At 38.6% G+C, this 20,759-nt stretch overlaps 1 protein-coding gene across 4 annotated transcripts in view; it reads left to right on the forward strand.

Moving 5' to 3' along the window:
• Positions 1–659: 659 nt before the first annotated feature.
• The window catches only part of Tsc22d2 (TSC22 domain family member 2), a 97,406-nt gene continuing 77,306 nt past the window's right edge, over positions 660–20,759 (forward strand). For 2 of the 4 annotated variants that reach the window (XM_076867195.2, XM_076867194.2), the window contains exon 1: positions 660–3,027. In XM_076867195.2, coding sequence (XP_076723310.2) covers positions 1,052–3,027 — 1,976 coding nt within the window. In that variant the 5' untranslated portion in view covers positions 660–1,051. Of the gene's footprint in view, positions 3,028–14,021; positions 14,094–20,759 lie in introns of all 4 variants that reach the window. The other 2 variants (XM_076867192.2, XM_076867193.2) reach the window with 2 other exon arrangements.

Genomic DNA, 20,759 nt, shown 5'->3' on the forward strand with positions numbered 1-20,759 from the left:
CCCTGGCCCCGCCCACTTCCCTCCCCCGCGGCCTTCACGCGCAGCTCCGCAGGAAACCGGAGGGGGCGGGACGGTGACGTCACGACGCCGGTGCGTCACGGAACGGCGGCGGCTGCGGCGCTGGCGGCGGCTGCGGCAGCGGCGGCATTTTAGTTGGCGGCGGCGGCGGCAGCGGGCCTGCGGCTGCTCCTCCCAGCATCCCTGGCGCGGCCATTTCAGCCCCATCTTGGCCGAGGGGAGGGAGCTGCAGCCGCCGCTTCAGCAGTTTGAATTTCAGTTTCTCCGCGTTTCCGAGGCGGGCGCGCTGAGGAGGAGCCGGGAGGCGCCGCCGCTCCCTCACGCAGCCCGAGCGCCTCCGCCCGCCGGCCCGCCGTCCGCCGCCGCCCCTCTCTCTCCCGGGAGCCGCGAGGGGAGGCCGCGCCGCCGCCGCCGCCCGCGGGTGGCTCCCCCGTCAGGGGAGGACCGCGCCGGTCTCCCTTCCTCCCCCGGAGCGGGCTTCCGCCGGAGACAGCGACATGTCTCTGGGGCCGCGCTCCGGCTGAGCCGGGAGGGCGGGCCGCGGCTCCGCGCCGCCCAGCAGCCCGCGGCTTCGCACTCGCCCGCCGACCCTCCTTCGAGCCGCCGCCGGAGCAGCCCGAGCGGGGCAGCGCCGCCCCTCGCGCCGCCGCCGCCCGCACCTCCCACTCCGCCCCCGCCGGGCCTGCGGCCGCGCTGACTGCTGACTGCCGAGTGCCGAGCTGGACTGACCGCGGCGGCCCGCGCCCGGAGGAAGCCGCCGGCCCGCCCCTGCCGCCGCGCTCGCCGTCGCTGGGATTGAATTGCGGCGCCGCGGCCGCGGGACTGAAAGGAAGGCGGAGCCGCCGCAGGAGGCGAGGAGGAAGCGAGAGGAGGATGCCTCGCCCGGCGGCCACAGCGGCCCGTGACTCGTAGGGCGGCGGGCCTCGCACCAGCGCGAACTGGACTTTGTCTGCGGGCCCTGCGCTGCCCTCCGCGGTTTCCAGTGGGATCCCCGAGGAGCCGCGGTCCTCGCTGCTCACCAGCCTTCTTCAACATGTCCAAGATGCCGGCCAAGAAGAAGAGCTGCTTCCAAATCACCAGTGTCACCACTGCCCAGGTGGCCACCAGCATCACAGAGGACACCGAGAGCCTGGACGACCCGGACGAGTCACGCACCGAGGATGTTTCCTCCGAGATATTCGACGTTTCCCGAGCCACGGATTACGGCCCTGAGGAGGTTTGCGAGCGCAGCTCCTCTGAAGAGACGCTCAACAATGTTGGGGACACGGAGACTCCTGGGACTGTCTCCCCGAACCTCCTCCTGGACGGGCAGCTGGCGGCCGCGGCGGCTGCGCCCGCCAACGGAGGAGGAGCCGTTTCAGCCCGGAGCGTGGCCGGGGCACTCGCCAGTTCCCTGGCGGCGGCCGCCACCTCGGCCCCCACCTCGGGGGCACCTGGCGGCCCCCCAGTGGCGGGCTCGTCCAGCGGACCAGGGACGGCCCCTCCAGCGCAGCCCCCCACCACTTGTAGTTCTCGTTTCCGTGTGATCAAGCTGGACCACGGCAGCGGGGAACCCTTCCGCCGCGGCCGATGGACGTGCATGGAGTACTACGAGCGGGACTCGGACAGCAGCGTCCTGACCCGCTCCGGGGACTGCATTCGGCATAGCAATACCTTCGACCAGACTGCTGAGCGGGACAGCGGCCTGGGCGCCACCGGAGGGTCGGTGGTGGTGGTGGTGGCCTCCATGCAGGGGGCGCACGGGCCCGACTCGGGAACTGACAGCTCCTCGACTGCTGTGTCACAGCCACCCCCGTCGGAGAAGATGAGCCAGCCCGCTCCGGCCGCGCCGCAGAGTTTCAGCGTTGGGCAGCCGCAGCCGCCGCCGCCCGTAGGTGGGGCTGTGGCTCCAAGCTCGGCTCCGCTGCCGCCGTTCGCTGGAGCCTCTGCCGGGCCGCAGCCCATGATGGCAGCCGCACCACCGAGCCAGCTCCAGGGGGCTGGTCCGGGCGGCGCCCCTCCGGGGCCCGGGGGACAGGTCCTGCCGCCAACGAATGTAGCCCTGGCGCAGCCGGCTGTGCCCCTGCCTCCGCAGCCTGGCCCGGCCGGCGGCGCTTCTACCGCGCAGCATCCGCAGCACTTCTCGTACCCCCAGCCTCAGATGCCGCCTGGGCACTTGCTGCCGGCCCAGCCCTCCGGCCAGAGTGAGTACTTGCAGCAGCACGTGTCCGGCCTGCAGCCGCCGAGCCCCGCGCAGCCCTCGTCTACTAGCGCCGGAGCGACCCCTTCCGCCACGGCCAGCTTTCCCCTGGGCGCGGGCCAGAACGCCGCCTCGGCGGCCGCGCAGCTAGTAACTGCGTCTCCTCAGCCCAGTGAAGCTGTGGCTCCGGGGCCGGGACCTGCGCAGGGCGGGCAGGCCGCGCCTTGTCAGCCAGCTGGTGTGCCCCCGGCTGCTGTGGGAGGCGTGGTGCAGCAGGGCATGGGTCCTGCGGGGCCCGGGCAGCCGCCGTCGGTGCCTCCGCCGCAGATCGGTGGCAGTGGTCAGCTGTCAGCCGTGCCTGGTGGCCCTCACACCGTGGTGCCCGGAGTTCCAAACGTGCCTGCAGCGTTGCCCGCTCCAAGCGTGCCTAGTGTGTCTACCACTTCTGTTACTATGCCAAATGTACCCGCGCCTCTGGCCCAGTCGCAGCAGCTGAGCAGCCATACGCCAGTCAGTAAGAGCAGCAGCCTCCTCCAGCATGTTGGGCTGCCCTTAGCCCAAGGCACTCACAGCGCACCAACAAGTCTACCACAGTCTGACCTAAGCCAATTTCAGACTCAGACCCAGCCTTTAGTCGGGCAGGTTGACGATACTAGAAGAAAATCAGAACCCCTACCTCAACCACCACTTTCTCTCATTGCTGAAAATAAGCCTGTTGTGAAGCCTCCTGTTGCAGATGCCCTGGCCAACCCCCTCCAGTTAACACCTATGAACAACCTCGCCACCTCTGTGTTCAGCATAGCTATTCCTGTTGATGGTGATGAAGACAGGTATGGAACTCTTATTTTAAATATTGGATAGGAATGCTTGGCCAAACATCATAGCATAGGCTGCAGCTTTGGGAAATTTTCTTTTTTCAATTGAGGCCTCTTTATTTTTAAATATAAGATTTAGTTTAGTAAAATTGACTTAAATTGTTAAAAGCCTGTAATGAGAGAACTGAGCTTGTCACGGTTTCTTAAAAAGTGCTTAAATGGGTAGGGATGCAACACTTTATTCAAATATGGATTTCAGTGTAACCTTAATAATTTAGAGGTGGTAGCTAGTATGCTCCCAAAGGATTGTCCTTTTGTTAGATATTAATCACACTTGAGCACTATGGCAGTTTTACCAGTGTGAATTTTGGTGCTGAAACATGAATTAAGTTTTCCATTCTGGGAAACCAGACTGCCCCTCTAGCAAAACAACAACAACAAAACAATCCAGGTAAGGAATGGTCTCCAGTGTATGTGGAAAGGCTGAAGAGAGAGTGAAGTGTCAAATTCAGCTTCAAAGATCATACTTAGTTCAACCTTTAAATAGAAGAGGGTTGTGAGACTTCCCAGTAACTTTTCTAAGATATTATTTTTTTGTTTTATTAAACAAAAAATATATTGGAAAGATGTTCTTATCTTCCATCAGTCCTTTTAATATAGAAAAGGAAAGGCCTTAAAATTCTTTTAACATAGTTAAAGAACATGTAGTTCTTGAAATTAGGAGTAATTTTATAGTGTAAATGTCAATAATTGGCTCCCTCTATGTAAGGGATGCTTTTTTAATGGTCTAAGTGAAAATTGTGTGTTGCTACATCATTCCACAAGAGTTGATGTTTAGTTATAGTTTAATGAGGGTTTTTAGTGGTTTTGGAGAAACATTGCAGGGAAGTTTGACATGCTACAAATACAGATTTTAAAATACTTGTTACAACATTTTAAATTACATTTAAAAATTGCAGAGTGAGTTCAGTCATTTTACAGTTACATATTTATTTACAGAGTTTTTTGAGCCAGATTAATTTTAAACAAAACTATTTTTGTGGGTTTATGTAGAAAGATACAGTAAAATGTTAAAAATTTTTTCTACCTATGTTTCTTAGTTTCTTCGCATTCTTTTCTTAACTTCCCATTTCTATTTAGCCTTGTATTTTTGTTATATACTTCTGTTGGTTTGAAAAATGCTCACTGAAATTCTTTTATCTTCACTACTTTTTGTAATTCAAAGTTCATCTTCTTTTATAGGTGACTTGCTTGTGGGGAGTCTTTCTTCCACTTGAGAACTCCACATGCCCATAAGTGAGCTCAGCTAGCTAGTCTTTGAGAAATTTTACATGGGTGAGACTACCAAGTAAAGAAACTGATTCCACAAGCCACTTAGAAAAATCTCTCTCCTTTTATAGATGCTTCCATTTCCACATATAGGGGCAAACCCAAAATCAAATTGAGTCCATTTTTTTTTTTACTGCCTTTGATAATAATTGACAGGCATCTTACCTCTTCTAGTTGCAAGACACCAATTTTTTTTCCTGATAAATTGGTAAATAACCTTTTAATTACCTCTGTTTCTGTGCACTGCCCCATATCTCTTCAAGAAATGACTGGTTTACCAACCACCCCTCCTTTCCATGCACAAGTATATCTATGAATGAAAAATACATCACACCTTTCTTAGTTTGTAAATATGTAATTATACTACTCAGAACTTTAGTGAGATTTTATGGACTGAAGCAGAGAGATCTGTTGACAGATCTCTGAAATTCTGAAATATATTCTATAGGGTATGACCTCAGAGGTGCATTTGTTTGTCCTTAACTGTGTTAAAAGTTGATCATCTGAAGAATTATTCACAGGCTCCATGTTTGAACTACAGATACTATCATACATTCTTAGCAGTTTGCAGCAGTTAATCTAGTGCAAGGGTTTTGATACGTGTGTAGTCCTGTTTTAAACATGAGACTTCCCTCCCTCTCCCCAGTCTTTTAAAATTTGTGTTGCTTATCAAATGTGCGATTCTAATTTTTATTACAAACTTTCATTTGTTTTTAATTTAACATGCTAGTTTCCAAGATGTAATCTTACACATTTGACGTTTTATCACAGGACCAACACACCTGGTGAAGGATTGAATCCATTAAGTAGAAATAGTAATTTTTTTTTTTTTTTTAAACCAAAAGCCTTTGTAAAAGACAGGGTATTTTAACGTTTTAAGCTTGAAATCATAGAGTTTTCCAGGCATAAATTAAATTAGAAGATGACTGTTTTTAGGGATACTACAGTTTTACTAAAAAATCTCAATTTTAGTACATTGGTTTTGGATTGCCTTATTAAATTCTACACAGTTTTATTTGCAGTCATTCAAAGTGAAATTAATCGGAATGAGAGGTCCTGAGTAATTAAGACAAACTTTGTGACTAGTTGACAAATCCTTTAGATCCCAAGGAAATATTTGTAAATTTAAAAAATTTAGGATTTTAATAAATGCAATAATGTAATCTTTTTTTTTTCCTTTTTCTTTTTTGAGAAAAGGAGGAGAAACAAAAATTAGTGTGGGTTTTAGGCCGAAAACTCTTATTTTGTGATTTTTGGTTCCATTACCTAATATGAGACTCCATAAGTTCAATTTCAAGGTCATTTATATTGCAGGACCAGGCCTTATATTAATGTATCTTAAATGTTATACCTTTGAAAGGGCTGATGATTGTATTGCAAAAGTTCTCAAATTTCATTCCTTGCTGACTATGTTATTAATTACCATGATATCTTTTTTAGACATTTTAGTTAAAAAGGCTCATGATTAGTTGTTGAGACTCTTCAAATTGATTTTATGTAAACTGGTGGATATACAATGGCTGGAAATATACTTTATAAAGAATTGTGTATCACTTTTACAGTGAATGGTACAGAATTTGTATTAAACTACTACCTATACATTGAACAGACTCCTCTAAATGGGGGAAAAGTGTAAAATATTACTGGCCCTAAAAGGAACACAGTAGGAGATTGCTTTCCATAGATAACTGACCAGTGTGATCTCTATAGGCCATATTCCAGGAACTCCCGTGAATGGCTACAATTGTGAACTGTCAACTGCAGTTCAAGACTGTTAAAAACCTAATTGTAAGGATCCCTTAGTGGTGTGTGTGTGTGTGTGTGTGTGTGTATTTGGTTAATGGTTTTTATTTTTGTAGTTTGCTAATGACTACTGATTGACAGAGTATAAATTATGAATGCTAAATGGTGTGCCCTGGTATGTACTATAAATACAAATTTTGTTCATTTATATAAATGTGTATATGTACTTTTAATGGAATTTTCTTTCTTTCATTTTGAAGTTGAGAGGATTATATAAATGTATACCAAGAGGCAGAACTTTCTTTACTGTAAAACTTAGAGGTACTTTTCAGAGTTGTGTTACATGAAAATCTCAATGCACTCAAGTCAAAAACATGGATACTCCTTACTTGAATCTGTGTTTGTTGGAAGCTTTCATTTCTCTCTTTTTGCAGACTGGGTCTTAACCCAGGGCCTTGCACATGCTAGGCAAGCACTCCACTGCTAAACACGTGTATGTTCCCAGCACTTCTGATTGTTTATTTTGAGACAGTCTCTCTAAATTGTCCAGGCTGGCCTTAAACTTTAGATTCTCCCGCTTCAGCCTCCAGGTTAGTTGGGATTATAGGCTTGTGCCCACCACACTGGGCTTTACATTTCTTTATATATTGAATTTTAGAGGAATTTTTCTCATCCAACTTTTCAGTTGATGTGTAAATCACATATTAGATGCCATCTTATTTCTACATAAGCCTTTGAGAGGGCATTTTTACCAAAGAGTAATCCAAGTGTAAAATTCTGTGCATATGTAATTATATGCATATGTGACATTGTTTAGTATAAAATAATATTGGTGTATTCATCAGAAGTGCCTAATTACTAATATATATTTTAGTCATAAACATGGCTTGACGTAAAGAAAATTATAGATTTCCAGAAAGGCTGGATGATATCCTAGAGTACCTGAAATTTCTATATCAGTAGCAGTGTGACTTTTATAGTCAGTGACATATATTGTTTAAAAATTTTTGTGCATTAATTAATATAGGCCAAATATTGGTTAATGTTTTTAGAAAACATACGGGCATATCAGTGTGGGAATAAGTCATTTTATATAGGACTGGTGGTAGGGGTATGTATGTACTCCCTGATATTTATTCTTCTAGATTCTGATAGCACTAACTTGGAAATAACATGATACTGGATTTATGGGTCTGGTACTTGGTAATTTCAAATGGAGTTATCTTTCTCTGCACAGAAGAAGAGAAGAGTGGAAGCAGTCATCTCTCAGATCTTCTAGTAATGAGCAGCAGCCCCACCAAATGATAAATCAAAATAATTTCTTTCCTGACAGGAATGGTTGTTAGGAGAGTGTAAAATAATTTTAACTTTCCTAAAATGATAAGGAGTTGGAGGCCAGGAAAAATAAGTGATAACAGATAACCAAGATGGAAGAAAATATGGCAGAATAACATGTGACATGATCTTAGAAGGAATAGGAACACTTGTTAATAGTAAAGAATAGCGATTTAATTTTTTTCTGATTAAATGTTGCCTGAATGATGTTCCCCAAGTAATTCCTTATGAATGGGGAAAGCAGATTTTCCAGTAAGAAATCTTAGGAAATGACAATATTTATAGGGGATTTGCAGCAAAATTCCTAAATTGAAGTAAATCCTTTCAGTTTGTAGTTTTTCCTTATACTCAACCAGTGGCTTGTGATTTGAGGTTACTATTTTTGATGGCATAATGCTAATTACTGCATCCACAAATGTGCATACCTGAATCATTGATTTGATGTCTTTCCCACAGCAATTCTTAAAATAGTCTCAGTATTTGCTATATTCTTTATCTGGCATTGTTCAGGGCCGAAATTTGGTTTGTCACGTAAAGATTTTAGAACAGAATCCAGTTTGCATCATTCCATGACACTAATAAATATACTTCAATATGCGCACTTTGAACTTTTCTGGTAATATTTAAGGTATATTAGTTGGCCGCTGTATCTAAAAAAATGTTGGCATAATTTTTACTTTTCAGTCAGGTAAATTCAATTTCACAAATGCTGCTCTGAACCTCTCAAAATTTAAAACCTCAAATTAGTCTTAAGTATTTTATCTTTATTTCTTTGTACTTATACTAATAATTGTTTTAAAAAATTTAAAAAGAGATCTCATTCTTCTAGTTGTTTGTGTATAATAGGATGGTTAATGAAAATTTTACAGGTAATTGAGAGTAATTCTGTTAGTGGTGGCCCAGAACACACAATTAGAGTAGGCAAGACAAATAAGTTAAAATCACTTAAAATTTCCTATCCCATAGCTTTTACTAGAATTTAGCTAGTGAATATTGCTTTGTCGAAGATAAATTTTGTGATAAATGTGTCAGTCATTTTAGTAATACTAGTGTTTGCAAATGTTATTTTAATGTTTCAGACTATCCAGCTTCATTATTTACAAGTAAATTGTTTAATCTGTGAATAAAGGATTTCCAAAGCAAATTTAAAACTCAATATTTACTAAAATAGAATTCAGTTTTACCAAGCTAGATCTTATATATGACTTACCTTTTGAAAACAACAAAGACAGAAAAGGGAATGGGGCTCTTGATCAAACAAAATCAATTTAATTATGTTTTAACATACCATGTAAGAGTGACCATTACAGTCAGACAGTGGAATCAGATGTAGCTGGACTGAAATCCACTGTGCTGCATATTTGAGGTATTTGACTTTAAAGTAGTTGCTTTGCCCTGTCTCTTGTTGCCCTGAATAAAACAGGATAATACCCATCTTGGAGGGTTTAAAGTATTAAATAATGGTTGCAATGATATGTTAATAATCAATAATATAAGGTAATATGTATGGCAAGTGTTCATCACAGAAATATGAATATTTTTTGCATCCAAAGTACTATCTGTCCAAATCACCTCTTGACACCTTTGTATCAGTAGTCTTCAATTTTGATTCTGCAAGTGTAATTATATGTTATGGATGTAGTCAGAGAAAGGGAGTTGTTTTAGGCCAGTAAGGTCATGAGTAAGAAGTATAACAAAGTGTGGTGTTCTCATTCTCCCCCCCCACACACACACACCTTTTGGAACTGGGATTGAACCCAGGGGCACTTGACCACAGAGCCATATCCTAAGTCCTTTTCACTTTTTATTTTGAGACAAGGTCTTGCTAAGTTGCTGAGGCTAACCTTGAACTTGTGATCCTCCTGCCTCAGCCTCCTGAGTTGCTGAGATTCCAGACATTTGCCACTACATCTGGCAGCAAATTGTGTTCTAAACTTGGCTCTGCCACAACTTTGCTGGTTTCTTTGGTCAAGTTCTTTAACTTCTCTCAATTTTCCTCATTGGTAAAGCTAGACTTAAGGGCTCAGATTTTAAGATTCCTTCTAGTTCTATTGAGTTAACAAGATAAGCTTCATGAGAGAGCTGCTAGTTTAAACCTTTCTCTTGTTTTAAACCTTTTTTTTTTTTTTGGTCACAGGACCATTGTGTGATGGTAAATGAGATTTGCAAATATTCATTCAGCAGATTGAATGTCCAAGTAAACATCAAAGTAACAATATGTCAATCATTCATCTTTCATTGTATTTTCTGAATAGTAAGCACTGAGATACAAAAATAAGACTCCTGTTTTCCAAGATCTCAGGCTATATGAAAGTGATTATCATATATATACGTTGATATACACATTGTAGACACTAAATATAAGGTGCTAATGGGGACAGTTTAAAACATCAAGTCATTTAACAATTACGAGGTATTAGACTAACTTCTGTTTATAAGTTATTCTTTGTATAAGTATATATTTATATAGTTCAAAATATTCAAAAGGAAAAATTGAAAGCTCTCTGCCACCTCTGTTCTTCTGACATCTAGTTTGTGTTCTCAGAGTCAAATCATTATATGTGCATGCTTCTGAGACCCACTCTTGAAATCTTAAAGGGTCATTTAGATTAGGTTACTGATAAGCGAAAGGGATGCTTTTCCAAACTAAGGGAAAGGGCAGCTTGTGCAATGACATGGAAGAGTAAGAATTTGTCATTTTGAAAAATGATTTGATTAACTTGACCGGAACCAGAATGAAAGACTTAAAATCTTGATAAATTTAAATTTTTATAAGATTTTGGTTGCTATTAAATGTGTTTCTTGAAGCTTTTATTGTTCAAGTAATACTTATTTTGTAGCCATTTCAACACTCCTTTCAGTGATCATTGTATTTTAAATTAAAATCTTGCAACAGAATTGTGTTTTGGGAGTACATGGAGATGCACTGAGTCCCCCAAATTAAAATACTCAGTGGAATGTGTTACATACTTTGATACACCTAGTTCTAAACTTAACTATTGTTTGCCTGGGTATTACCTTGATGGAGATGAAACATTTGGTATATGTTAAGATACTCTACCAGAAGTTGTTTTTTATACAACATAATTTGGAAACCATAGCCCTATATTAAACACAAACCAAGCTTAATAGTGTCTGGCTCTCTGTATGCATAATCTTATTTGATTTTTGTAGTAACCTGTAAAGAAGTGCTTTCTTACTCCCGCCCCCCTCCTTTCCCTTAACAGATTAGGAAAGTCGAGGCTCTGGAAGTTTGAAACATAGCTGTTAAGTGATAAAGCATAGTCTCTTGCTTAGGTCTTCAACCTCCACACTAGTGCTCTTGTGTGTTTCCAGAGTTGGAAGTTTTTGCTTTTATTACTTGGCAGAGGATGAGATACTGGGAGGAAGGGAAAGTTACTGTAGCCACTGATGTGTTGTGTTGTAACCCTTTATCTAAAGAATATTTTTAACCATTTATAATCCCTAGATAGTAATATCGAAGTGGCCCTTGTTTATCATCTGTTTATTGTATTTCCCTGGTTTCTATTCAAAGAGTCTCTGAAGTTGAATTTTGACATTAAAAGAAAGTGTTCACTGAGTTCAGGACTCACATATCCTTCGAAGCCTCATCAACTTTTGTAGCTTTGTTCTACAGTGTGGATATATGTGTATTTTTTTCCCTCCCTGACATAGTTATCTGACAAAGATAGTGTCTTACTAAAGTGTTTTGTTTTGTGTCATTTTCTGATGCCCTATTTTCATGTACTTTGAATAGTCGTGATAGACCATTTAGTATATAAAGTCAAGGAGGAATATATTTTGTTCAACGATTTTGAAAATGGCTCCAACTAGGAAATCAATATTTTCATTTAGGTAGTTGAAACACCGCAGTCGTCCTAAGAATTGTTTGTTGGTTCTGTATTTAGAATGGTTAGGAAACTGGTTTCAAATTTTATTTCTTGGACAGAAGACAATTTGTGGCCAAACTATATAAAAGTTCAATATTTTTTAAATAAATTTTTACATTTCAGTTACCTTTTGATATTTTGGGGTTTAATAGACTATAACTATGAAATGATTCTATTAACAGTTTTCCTTGGACTCTTAATCCCTCATTTTTTTTGACATATTACCTTTATTTTATTTGTTTGTTTATTTATTTATTTATTATTATGTGGTGCCGGAGATCCAACCCAGTGCCTCACGCATGCTGGTCAAGTGCTTTACCACTGAGCTACAACCCCAGCCCAAATCCTCTCAATTTTTATGCCATTTTAAAACAGAAGTCTGATGATCAGGCCTGTTAGTATTGACAAATGGCTCTTTTTCTCTCTCTTTTTCTCTTAGATTTCTTGATAAGCTAGGTCTCAGAGATTTGAAATCTTTTATCTACGCCTGTTAATATTTTGAGCTAAAGTGTTGCTACTTGCTTTAAAAATAGGAAGGGGGACACTCAGTTTATGGGTAACATTTTACTTGAAGGTAGTATTCAAGGAACAACAACCAAAAAAACTTTTGTTTTCTTTTTTTCTTTTCACCAGTGCCTGCTAGAATTGTGCATGTTAGGCAAGCACTCTTGTCATTTAACTTCATTTTTCCATGATATATAGACTGTATAACTCCAAATGCCTTCTTCATTTTGAGTATATATAGAATAAGTGTTAATTTTCAGCTTTTGCAATATTCTTGACATTTTAGAGATAAGTTCATTGATTGTATTTCATTTTGTAGGTTCTTTTCACACTGTAGATATGTTCTTTTTTCCACTTTACATTTAACTTACAAAGAGAAATTTTACTGTTATGCTAAGAAATGCTAGAATTCCGTAATTTAAGTCATATGACTTTATTAGAACCAATTTATTTGGTAGATGAATTGGCCAAAATCTGAAGTGTTTTTTTTTTAAATGTCATCCTCATAGTTGAGCATTTTTAAAGTTCTTGTTTATGAATTTTTAATTCCAGACTTGGAGAATAACTTCTAAGTTTACTTTGAAGGGAAGTATTTACTACCTAACTCTTTGAGTCATTCTGTCTAAACTTGGGGTCTCTAAACAGACCTGGGAGGACATCAAACTAGTTCCCATATGGTCCTACGCAGGCCTGGTTTAAAAAAGGGGGGAAAAAAAAACCCAGTTGAGTTTCCAGTTAGTTCAGCTGGTTTTCATTTGATTTGGCAGACTGACTTCTAAGTACAGTTACATTACACAACTTAATTAGCCTTCATCTGAGTTTTGAAATCAGAGTTCTGTTGTGCATTTGTCTTGATGATCACTGATACTTGAGTACTCTTGCAGTAGACCTTAGAAATAGTTTTCTAACTGTACCCATAATTCTGCAGACTTTCTAAATGCACATTATTAGGGCCTCAGAATTACATTTGTGTCATTTTGTATATAAAATGATAGCTGTTGAGCATTGACTGTATTCCAAGAGATTTAGGTATTGTCTCAATTCTTCAATCATCCTGAGAGGCTGTTAACAGATATTTAAAGAAGTCAAAATTTAGTGCTGCTACATGTTTAACTTAGTGATTTAAGAACGTAAACTCTGGAACCAGATTACGTTTCTAGGTCTATGGCATCAGGCAGATTACTTCTGTTGGATCCAATTTTCTGATCTGTGAGATAGGAATATATAAATCTTAGACTTTTTAGGTAGAGTTGTTGCAAAAGTTGAGCTAATAAACATAAAGCACTTAGAATGGGGTCTCTTGTGCAATAAACATTTACATTGTTAGATGCTGCTATTCTGCTGCAGCATGGATCAAGAATTATAAATATGATGTGACAGATATTTGTTAGCTCCCCTAAAGTACAAGTTGGTGGTTAGGGAGACCAGAACCATGCTGAAGAGGAGGGCGAACTATTAAGAAGCTGGTTTGTCAAAGGTTTTGTTCCCTAAGAAACTAGTACTGAAACAAGGAGAATCATACATACTGCGACTTGCCCAGGTGAGCCATCGGTTAGGATTCTGTGCTGTTAGCCAGAATGGTAAAAGTGAATGATAGTTTTTGTAAATAAGCTTTTACCTTTTAAAGGGGTGTTGTATTAATGCAAGCTAGAAAGCTGCCATTGCAACCAAAGTTTTTGCACTAGCCCAGAGAAAAACCACATGTAAATATGTGAATTCTGAAGGTAGAAATGTGTCAAGTCCAACCCAGGAAAGGACTCTTGTTCATTCTCAAATACTTCCCACTTCAGCATATTCTGAGAAAGGTATGACTTAACATTTTACATGAACACTTAAGAATAGCTTTGATAAACTGCTAGACTAGTAGATATTATATTTAAAAGGCAAATGATGGGCTGTAGACTAGTCAGTCACATTCAAATGTAAACACAATGTCACAACTGGATGCTAACTAACATTTAAAGTTTTATCTATTACCCTTTTTAGAAAATTGATCCTGAATTATTGTTGGAGTCTATTGGATTTTTGTCTTGTTTTAATTTCTTTCAAAGTGTTTTAACAACTTTATATGCTTTTTTCTTTTTATTTTCAATAAAGCAGTTGCACTGTATTAGAAATCTAAAATTTTCCTTCTTTTTTTTTTTTTTAAAGTAGTGATTTTACTGTATATTCTCAACCTCATTTCCATTTGATTCTCGGATCTCACAGGAATCCTTCAACTGCTTTCTACCAAGCGTTCCATTTGAACACGTTTCAGGAATCAAAGAGCCTCTGGGATAGGTATGAATACTTACATATGGAATGCATACATGCAAAAATGTATGCATGAATTGCTTTGCATAAAACTGATCTTTGCTGTTTTAAGAGGGAAAATCACATGGTATCTAGCATGGGACAAAGCAGCAAAATAAACCAAAAGGACAGTATATATATTTTATAAACATGTGTTTTTTTTTTTCAACTGAATTTTGTGCACTTTATATTTATTTTTTTGAAGGATTTATATGTTCTGTGTGTGAATCTTATATTAAATAACCACTTATTTTAATACAAAAGCATATTTCTGTAGTAATCTTAATTTTTTGTTATTCTATATGATTTCTATGTAAAAGCCATGATAACGTAAAACAAAATATTATTTCAAATTTTAAAATTGGAGGAAAGACAAGACCAAGGTATCAGAGTAGTCATTGTTTAATGTTTGATGAGATGTTCAAATATCCAAGTTGGTTCTATGGAGTTCATTAGATATACATTACTGATTTGCTAAGCCCTTAAACTGTTTGCTTTCTCACAGAAATGTACATATTTTACTTTCAACATTAAAAAATACAAAATAGTTTCAGAGTTGATTTTTGAGAAAAGATACTTTGGTTTATCTTTCTGCTTAGCATATATTTTAAGTGAGTGTATGCTCTGTTCAATTATTTTTGCTAAATATTTGTTAGCACGACATCATTCTATGTTTAATTAACAAAAGTTGAGCACAAGCAGTGTTTTTAAAATTCACACAAAGCTTGTTAGATTCTTTTAACTCTGCCTGGCAATGCATTTGTGTCTTTTGGTATAGTTTTGGATAACAATCTGCTCCATCTCATTAGAAAAAGTATTGCTAAGTGCATGTACATATCATATTAAGACATGATCTATATTGCCTAAAAACAGTAAAACTTTCTTTTAATCCTTAGGCTTGATTTGCTTGTGTGTGTTATACTCTAAAGGTATTCTCTAACAAAGTACCTTTAGATGGTGTATCCCTTAACACAAAAACACTTCACCAAAGGTGTTTTTAAACAGTCACTTTTTGAACTTTATGTTTAAAATTTGTAGCACCAAGTTTATAAAATCAGTTTTTAGGTATTTCTGCTATAGCAGTACAGATTAATATGTAAATGTAAATTATAGCATGAAACAAGCCCGAAGGTTTAATTATTCAAATAGCTTACCCGGTGTAGTCAGAGTATGAATACTTTAGGATACATCTATACTTCATCTGAAGAAAAAGGGAAAATTAGCACTCTATTTTGAAATGTTGTAATAAGTTTTCAACTGTATTTCAAATATCTAATTTTGACAAGCTGCCATAGCAGCGTGAATACATACATTATTTTCTCAAAACAGCATAAAAAGATTTGAGCTTTATTTTGTATAATTCTGTTCTAATATTAAAAGGCTTCCTTTGTTTCATTGCAAAACAACAAAGAAGTTGACTGCTCATTTGTTGTTACAGCTAAATACTCCTTTATTTATTTTTGTTTTATACATACCAGAAATTTTAAGGTGTCAGAAATGAGGCAAGTTGCTTTATCTGTAGTTTTTCATGAGTTAAAATATTTTCTCTTCTTCAAAGCCAAAGAAGCTAATGGCTACTTGTCTATGTTAATGCCAAAATATAATCAGCACTTATATTCTAGATCTTTAGATCAGCCATTTTTCACTATAAATTGGCCCATTTATACCAAGGTGACAAGCCCAACCTAATGGGAATTGACTAATGGCTTCCTTTTGATTTTTCAACTAGTTTATTAAGTACTCAGTTGAGAAAAACTGTGGTTGCTAGATCCATTCAGAAGTTTAGGGGACTGAAAGTCCCTTACTTTATCTACTACATAATCTACTTATTTCAGGCTTTAGTTTATGAGATCTTGGAATGCTTTTCAGTAGGGGCAGCCTTTATGACAGTTTTCATTAAACATGCCCTAGATATCAGAAGATGTCCACTTTTGTCCTAACTTGAAAGACTGGTATACTTTTGATTACTGCCCCCCCCACCAACCCCCATCTCAAGGATTCCTTGAGTTTGGCTGAGTCTCTTTTTAACCAAAATATGAGTGATATATTTTTCTCATATTGATTTAAAATTCCCTAATGGTCCTTCATTTCCTTTCCTATTTAAATTAGCAAGTTGAAAAGCTTTTCAACAACTCAGCTGCCTCTTCCTGTATTTAGTTATTCTCTCCTGGGATATCCAGGGGTTTCCTAAATTGTACTAATATTGAAGCTCTTCTTAAACTGCCTTTTCCATCTTTCTGTATATGCCATCATAGTTTCTGACTTCCCTACTTGCAGAATCCTCAGGGAATCAATCAGTAAAACTATCTTCAAGTATTAGGACAGTCAACACAGATAGCTCAAAAATAATCGACCTCTTGTTAGGAATGCCTACTTATTATAGTGAATAATGTAGCTACATGATTAGCTTTCTAGGAGATATATCTCATCGTAAAGTCAATTTTTTAGCAATGTTCTCGTGTGTTAGTGTTTCAGAGCAGTAACTGTAAAATGTGACTTTTTTTAAACTTTGCAAATTTAATTATTAGCTCTCTTAAATCTACAGAATTAATTTAGAACCTATCCTGCTAGTCACTGAGGATCAGGCTCTCATTGGGAATCTATAAAAGCAAACAGCTCTCAAATATAAAAGCAAACAGCTTTCAAAAAGGTCAGTAAGGCTGAAGGAGAACTAGGGAGAAGAAACTTTAAAGGAAGAAATTAGGTAGCTTGTAAGAATTTACTCTCATTGATAAGCACTTGCAATGTTTTCATGTTCATGAGGAAATTGCATAAATGTAGCAAGAGTAGCAATTGTTAGGTACACCATCCCCTTGAGTCTGCTTGTTCTTTTTTATGGTAGCACCACTATTTAAAGAGAAATTATTGGAGAGTAGAAGAACTGGGTTATTAAAATGAATGTCTTAAGTTTATAGAAAGTATTTTAGTAAATATTTGATGGGTTTTGTTAAAATATTTAGATTATTCACTTATATCTAATTACATCTGGTTTTTAAATTACTGGCCAAAAAAAAGTATGTCCTTAACCCAAGTATTTGTGTTAGAAAAAATTTTCATTCTTTTCATTGTACATTATGAGATTTCATTTTTGAATCTAGAAGTGAGTTAGCACTAAATGTTTCTATATCAATAGCATGGGTACTTTATAAAATAATTTGTTTTATTCTGTTCATCCTCCAAGAAACTTGGGTCTATTTTTAACCAATACTTGTTATCCCATATAATAGAACATGTTTCACAATTTGGGTAATCTAATTTTTGAATGCTCAGTAATAGGAATACTTAAAAATCTTTTTAATGAATTGCAACTTGTATCAAAAAAGTACACCATTCATAAATGTGCAGTTTAAACTGAAAACACGTGTGTAACCAGCACCAAGATCAGGACATAGGATATGTATAACCCTCTTTCATGGCCTCTTCATACCCGCTTCTAGTCACCTTCTCCCTGTCCTAACTCCCATACGCTATGTAATTAGTGTACTTCCATACTATGTTAGAGCCTAGTGTTATGTTTGAGATTCATCTGTATAGTGGGATACTTGTTGGGTATTGGTACTGGTTAAATGTTCTCTCCCAATAATTATGTGTAAGTACCTTATGAATATAGAACTGACTGAACCATGTTGTAGCACCACAAATAGAGTCCCTGATAATTTGTCCTTAGTACTTAATAATTTATCTACATTTCACTTAAGGACATCTAGTAGAGGGTAGTCCAAGAAGCCAACAAGGACAGGTTTTTAATGACCCTTTAGTGTTCTTCACCTCCCTCCTTTTGGTCCTTCCTCCTTCCCACTCCCCCCCCCCTATTTATTACTTTGAAATAATTTTAGATTTAAAGTTGAAAAAATAATGCTAAGGGTTCCCGTGTACTGTTTACCTAGTTTCCCCTAGTAAACATATATTCAGGGTAACATATATTGGTCTTAATTGGTGTGGAGATTCAGTTAACTAAGTATACTTCCAAATTTCCAGGTTTTCCTTCAGTACTTACTAAAGTGGCTACGTTCACAGGACTCCTTTGTATCATAAATGTTTTTGTCGCTAGCTTATTCTGTAGTTTTTATGTAAGAGGTGAGCCAAGGTAGGACAAGCAGATAATCAGTAATACTTTGAGGATCAGATGAAAGCTATACATATTCGCTTCAAAGCTCATTGTTAGATCCCAGATTTAGATAAAAACTTAAGGACATGCTTATAAAATGTTCAGATGACATTAAAGCAGGCAAGTAATAAAGTTATTATTGAATGATGACATTTATTCACCAATCTAAGGCATGTACCGAAATTGAAAGAACTGAATATGGAAATTCAGGGAAGTTGAAATCTAGGTTGAGTAAGTAGGTGAAGTAAAAAATATGTACAGATATGTTATTAGTTGACAAAATTTTTGTGGTATGAACAAGTAACAGGTATAAAATATTAATGTAATTTAGGCAGTATTGGTAGAATAAAACAGGACAAGATAATGACATTGTATTATATTTCTGTAGGCTAGTAAATCTAAATACAAAGCATACTAAAGGCATATGTTTGAAATTTAAAAAAAATAAATAAAAACTAGAGAAGTTACTTTCCTTATTTTCTACTTAAATAACCAGGAAGGTGTTATGTTAACAAGCAGGCTTGGGCTTACTTAAAGTAAATGGGGCTCCTGGGAAATAGTTTTGCCCTCACTAGAAATAATAAATCTGTCTTCATGTGTGTTGATCAAGAAATTGATTTTTTTGAAGTTTAGATTCAGTTACCTTTAAAATGCCTGCTCCATTGAGTTTGGTCCCCCATGTAGTTCTAAATGAGAAAGGAAAAAGGTAACTGTTGGAATTAAGCTCCTTTACTTCTCTTTTTTCATTGTTGACCTTATCAGCAGATCTTAAAGAGCTAATTATTTGCTTAAGGAGTGGAAGGCTAGCAAACTGCTGTGCCTCATTAAGAAAGAGCCCCTTGACAGACAGCAAGTAGGGATCCTGAATAGGGAACCAATGGAGCCTCCTTCTGACAGTAAGCTTATTGGAAATGAGAATTGCCATGGACAGTGGTGGTAAATGAAGCCCTCATATATAACAGAGCAGCAGCATATTAAATACTACAGAATTCTTCATTTTGTGGTGCCAGACATTGGGAAAGTAACTTTGGGTGGGGGGTACTTATGTGTTATAAAGTTACAAATTTAAGAAAGTTAACTTCCTTCAAGTCATGAATCATACATGCATGGACATACATACATGCATGAATCATACATGCAGTTCATAGTTGTAGGACATAAAAACAGCTCTTCCAGCGGTAGAGTGCTCCTCTAGCAGGTGCCAGGCCCTGGGTTTGATCCTCAAGCACCAAAAAAAAAATAAAAGTATTGTGTCCAGCTACCACTAAAAATAAAATACTTAGGAAAAAAAAAAAAAACAGATCTTCCAAATTTTTAAAAGCCATGTACATGGTTATCAAAGTGATGCTGTCAAGATATAAGTCCAATTCTTGTTATGTAAAAATAAGAACAGTATGTAGAAAGGAAATACAGTTATATATAAAGATGGTGAATGCAGGTTTGGGGGCTTTTAGTGAAAGATGAGAGAAGACCACGTAAACTGTGAAAACCATGCTGCAGTGTTCTGAAAACAAACCTTCCTACAAATTTCAGTAAAGTATTAGATATTTGGTCATTGCATAAAGTACAGTCATCTGTATCCACGGGTTCTTCATCCTTGAATTCAGCCTACCTCAGAAAATAATTTTAATTGCATCTGTACTAAATACGTACAGACTTTTCTGTCATTACTCCCTGAACAATAGAGTATAAGAACTATTTCTAAGTATTTACATTGCATTACTATTATTATTAATCTAGAGATGATTTAAAGTATACAGGAGAATGTATATAGATTATATGCAAATACTGCTCCATTTTACATAAGGAACTTGAGTATCTGACCTGCAGACATCAAGGAAAAACTGGCAATAAATACTTATCCCAAATTATAGACACTTGACAAAAGATTTTCATTTTGCCATTTTAAGTGTCTTCTGAGAGATCACCTTTCCTAACCAGAAGACTTAAAGTCTTAAAATTTCACTTTTGCATAATAGTACAGAATGAAGCTAAGGGAGAATATCAAGAGAAATTTGCAATTCTTTGACTCAGCAAAAGTTTATTGATTCCTAAAAGTAAATGCTGGGAGAGAACAAGATTAGGACAACTCAGTACTGACCTTGATTAGCTTGGTCTACTATGGAAAAAGATGGGCAAATGCATTATCACAAGATTAAAAGTGATCTGTCTTGTAGAATCAAGCATTTTGTCTTTCAAGAACAGCTGGAGGGATTGGTCAAAGTTGCTTCAGAAGGTGACTTTTTAATTGGAAACTTAAAGGTGGGTAGAATTTGGTCTTGTAGAACTGAGGAAAAGGGAACAGTTCAGTTAGAGGAAATACAGAACCACTGCGAAAGGACAGAATATGTGGGATAAGAATAGTTCAATTTGTTGCCTAATATATTTGAAGACAGCAGAGAAGAGAAGCTGAATTAGATAGAGACCAAAAATACTAGAAAGGTCCCCAGATGAAGAAGGAATAATTACCAGAGAGAAGGAATTTTTAAGTTTTACAGCTGCTTGAATACTATAGGGAAGCACACAAACTTGACTTCAAAATGTCA

Source organism: Callospermophilus lateralis, chromosome 10 (genome assembly GCF_048772815.1).
Source record: "Callospermophilus lateralis isolate mCalLat2 chromosome 10, mCalLat2.hap1, whole genome shotgun sequence".
Lineage (NCBI taxonomy): Eukaryota > Metazoa > Chordata > Mammalia > Rodentia > Sciuridae > Callospermophilus > Callospermophilus lateralis.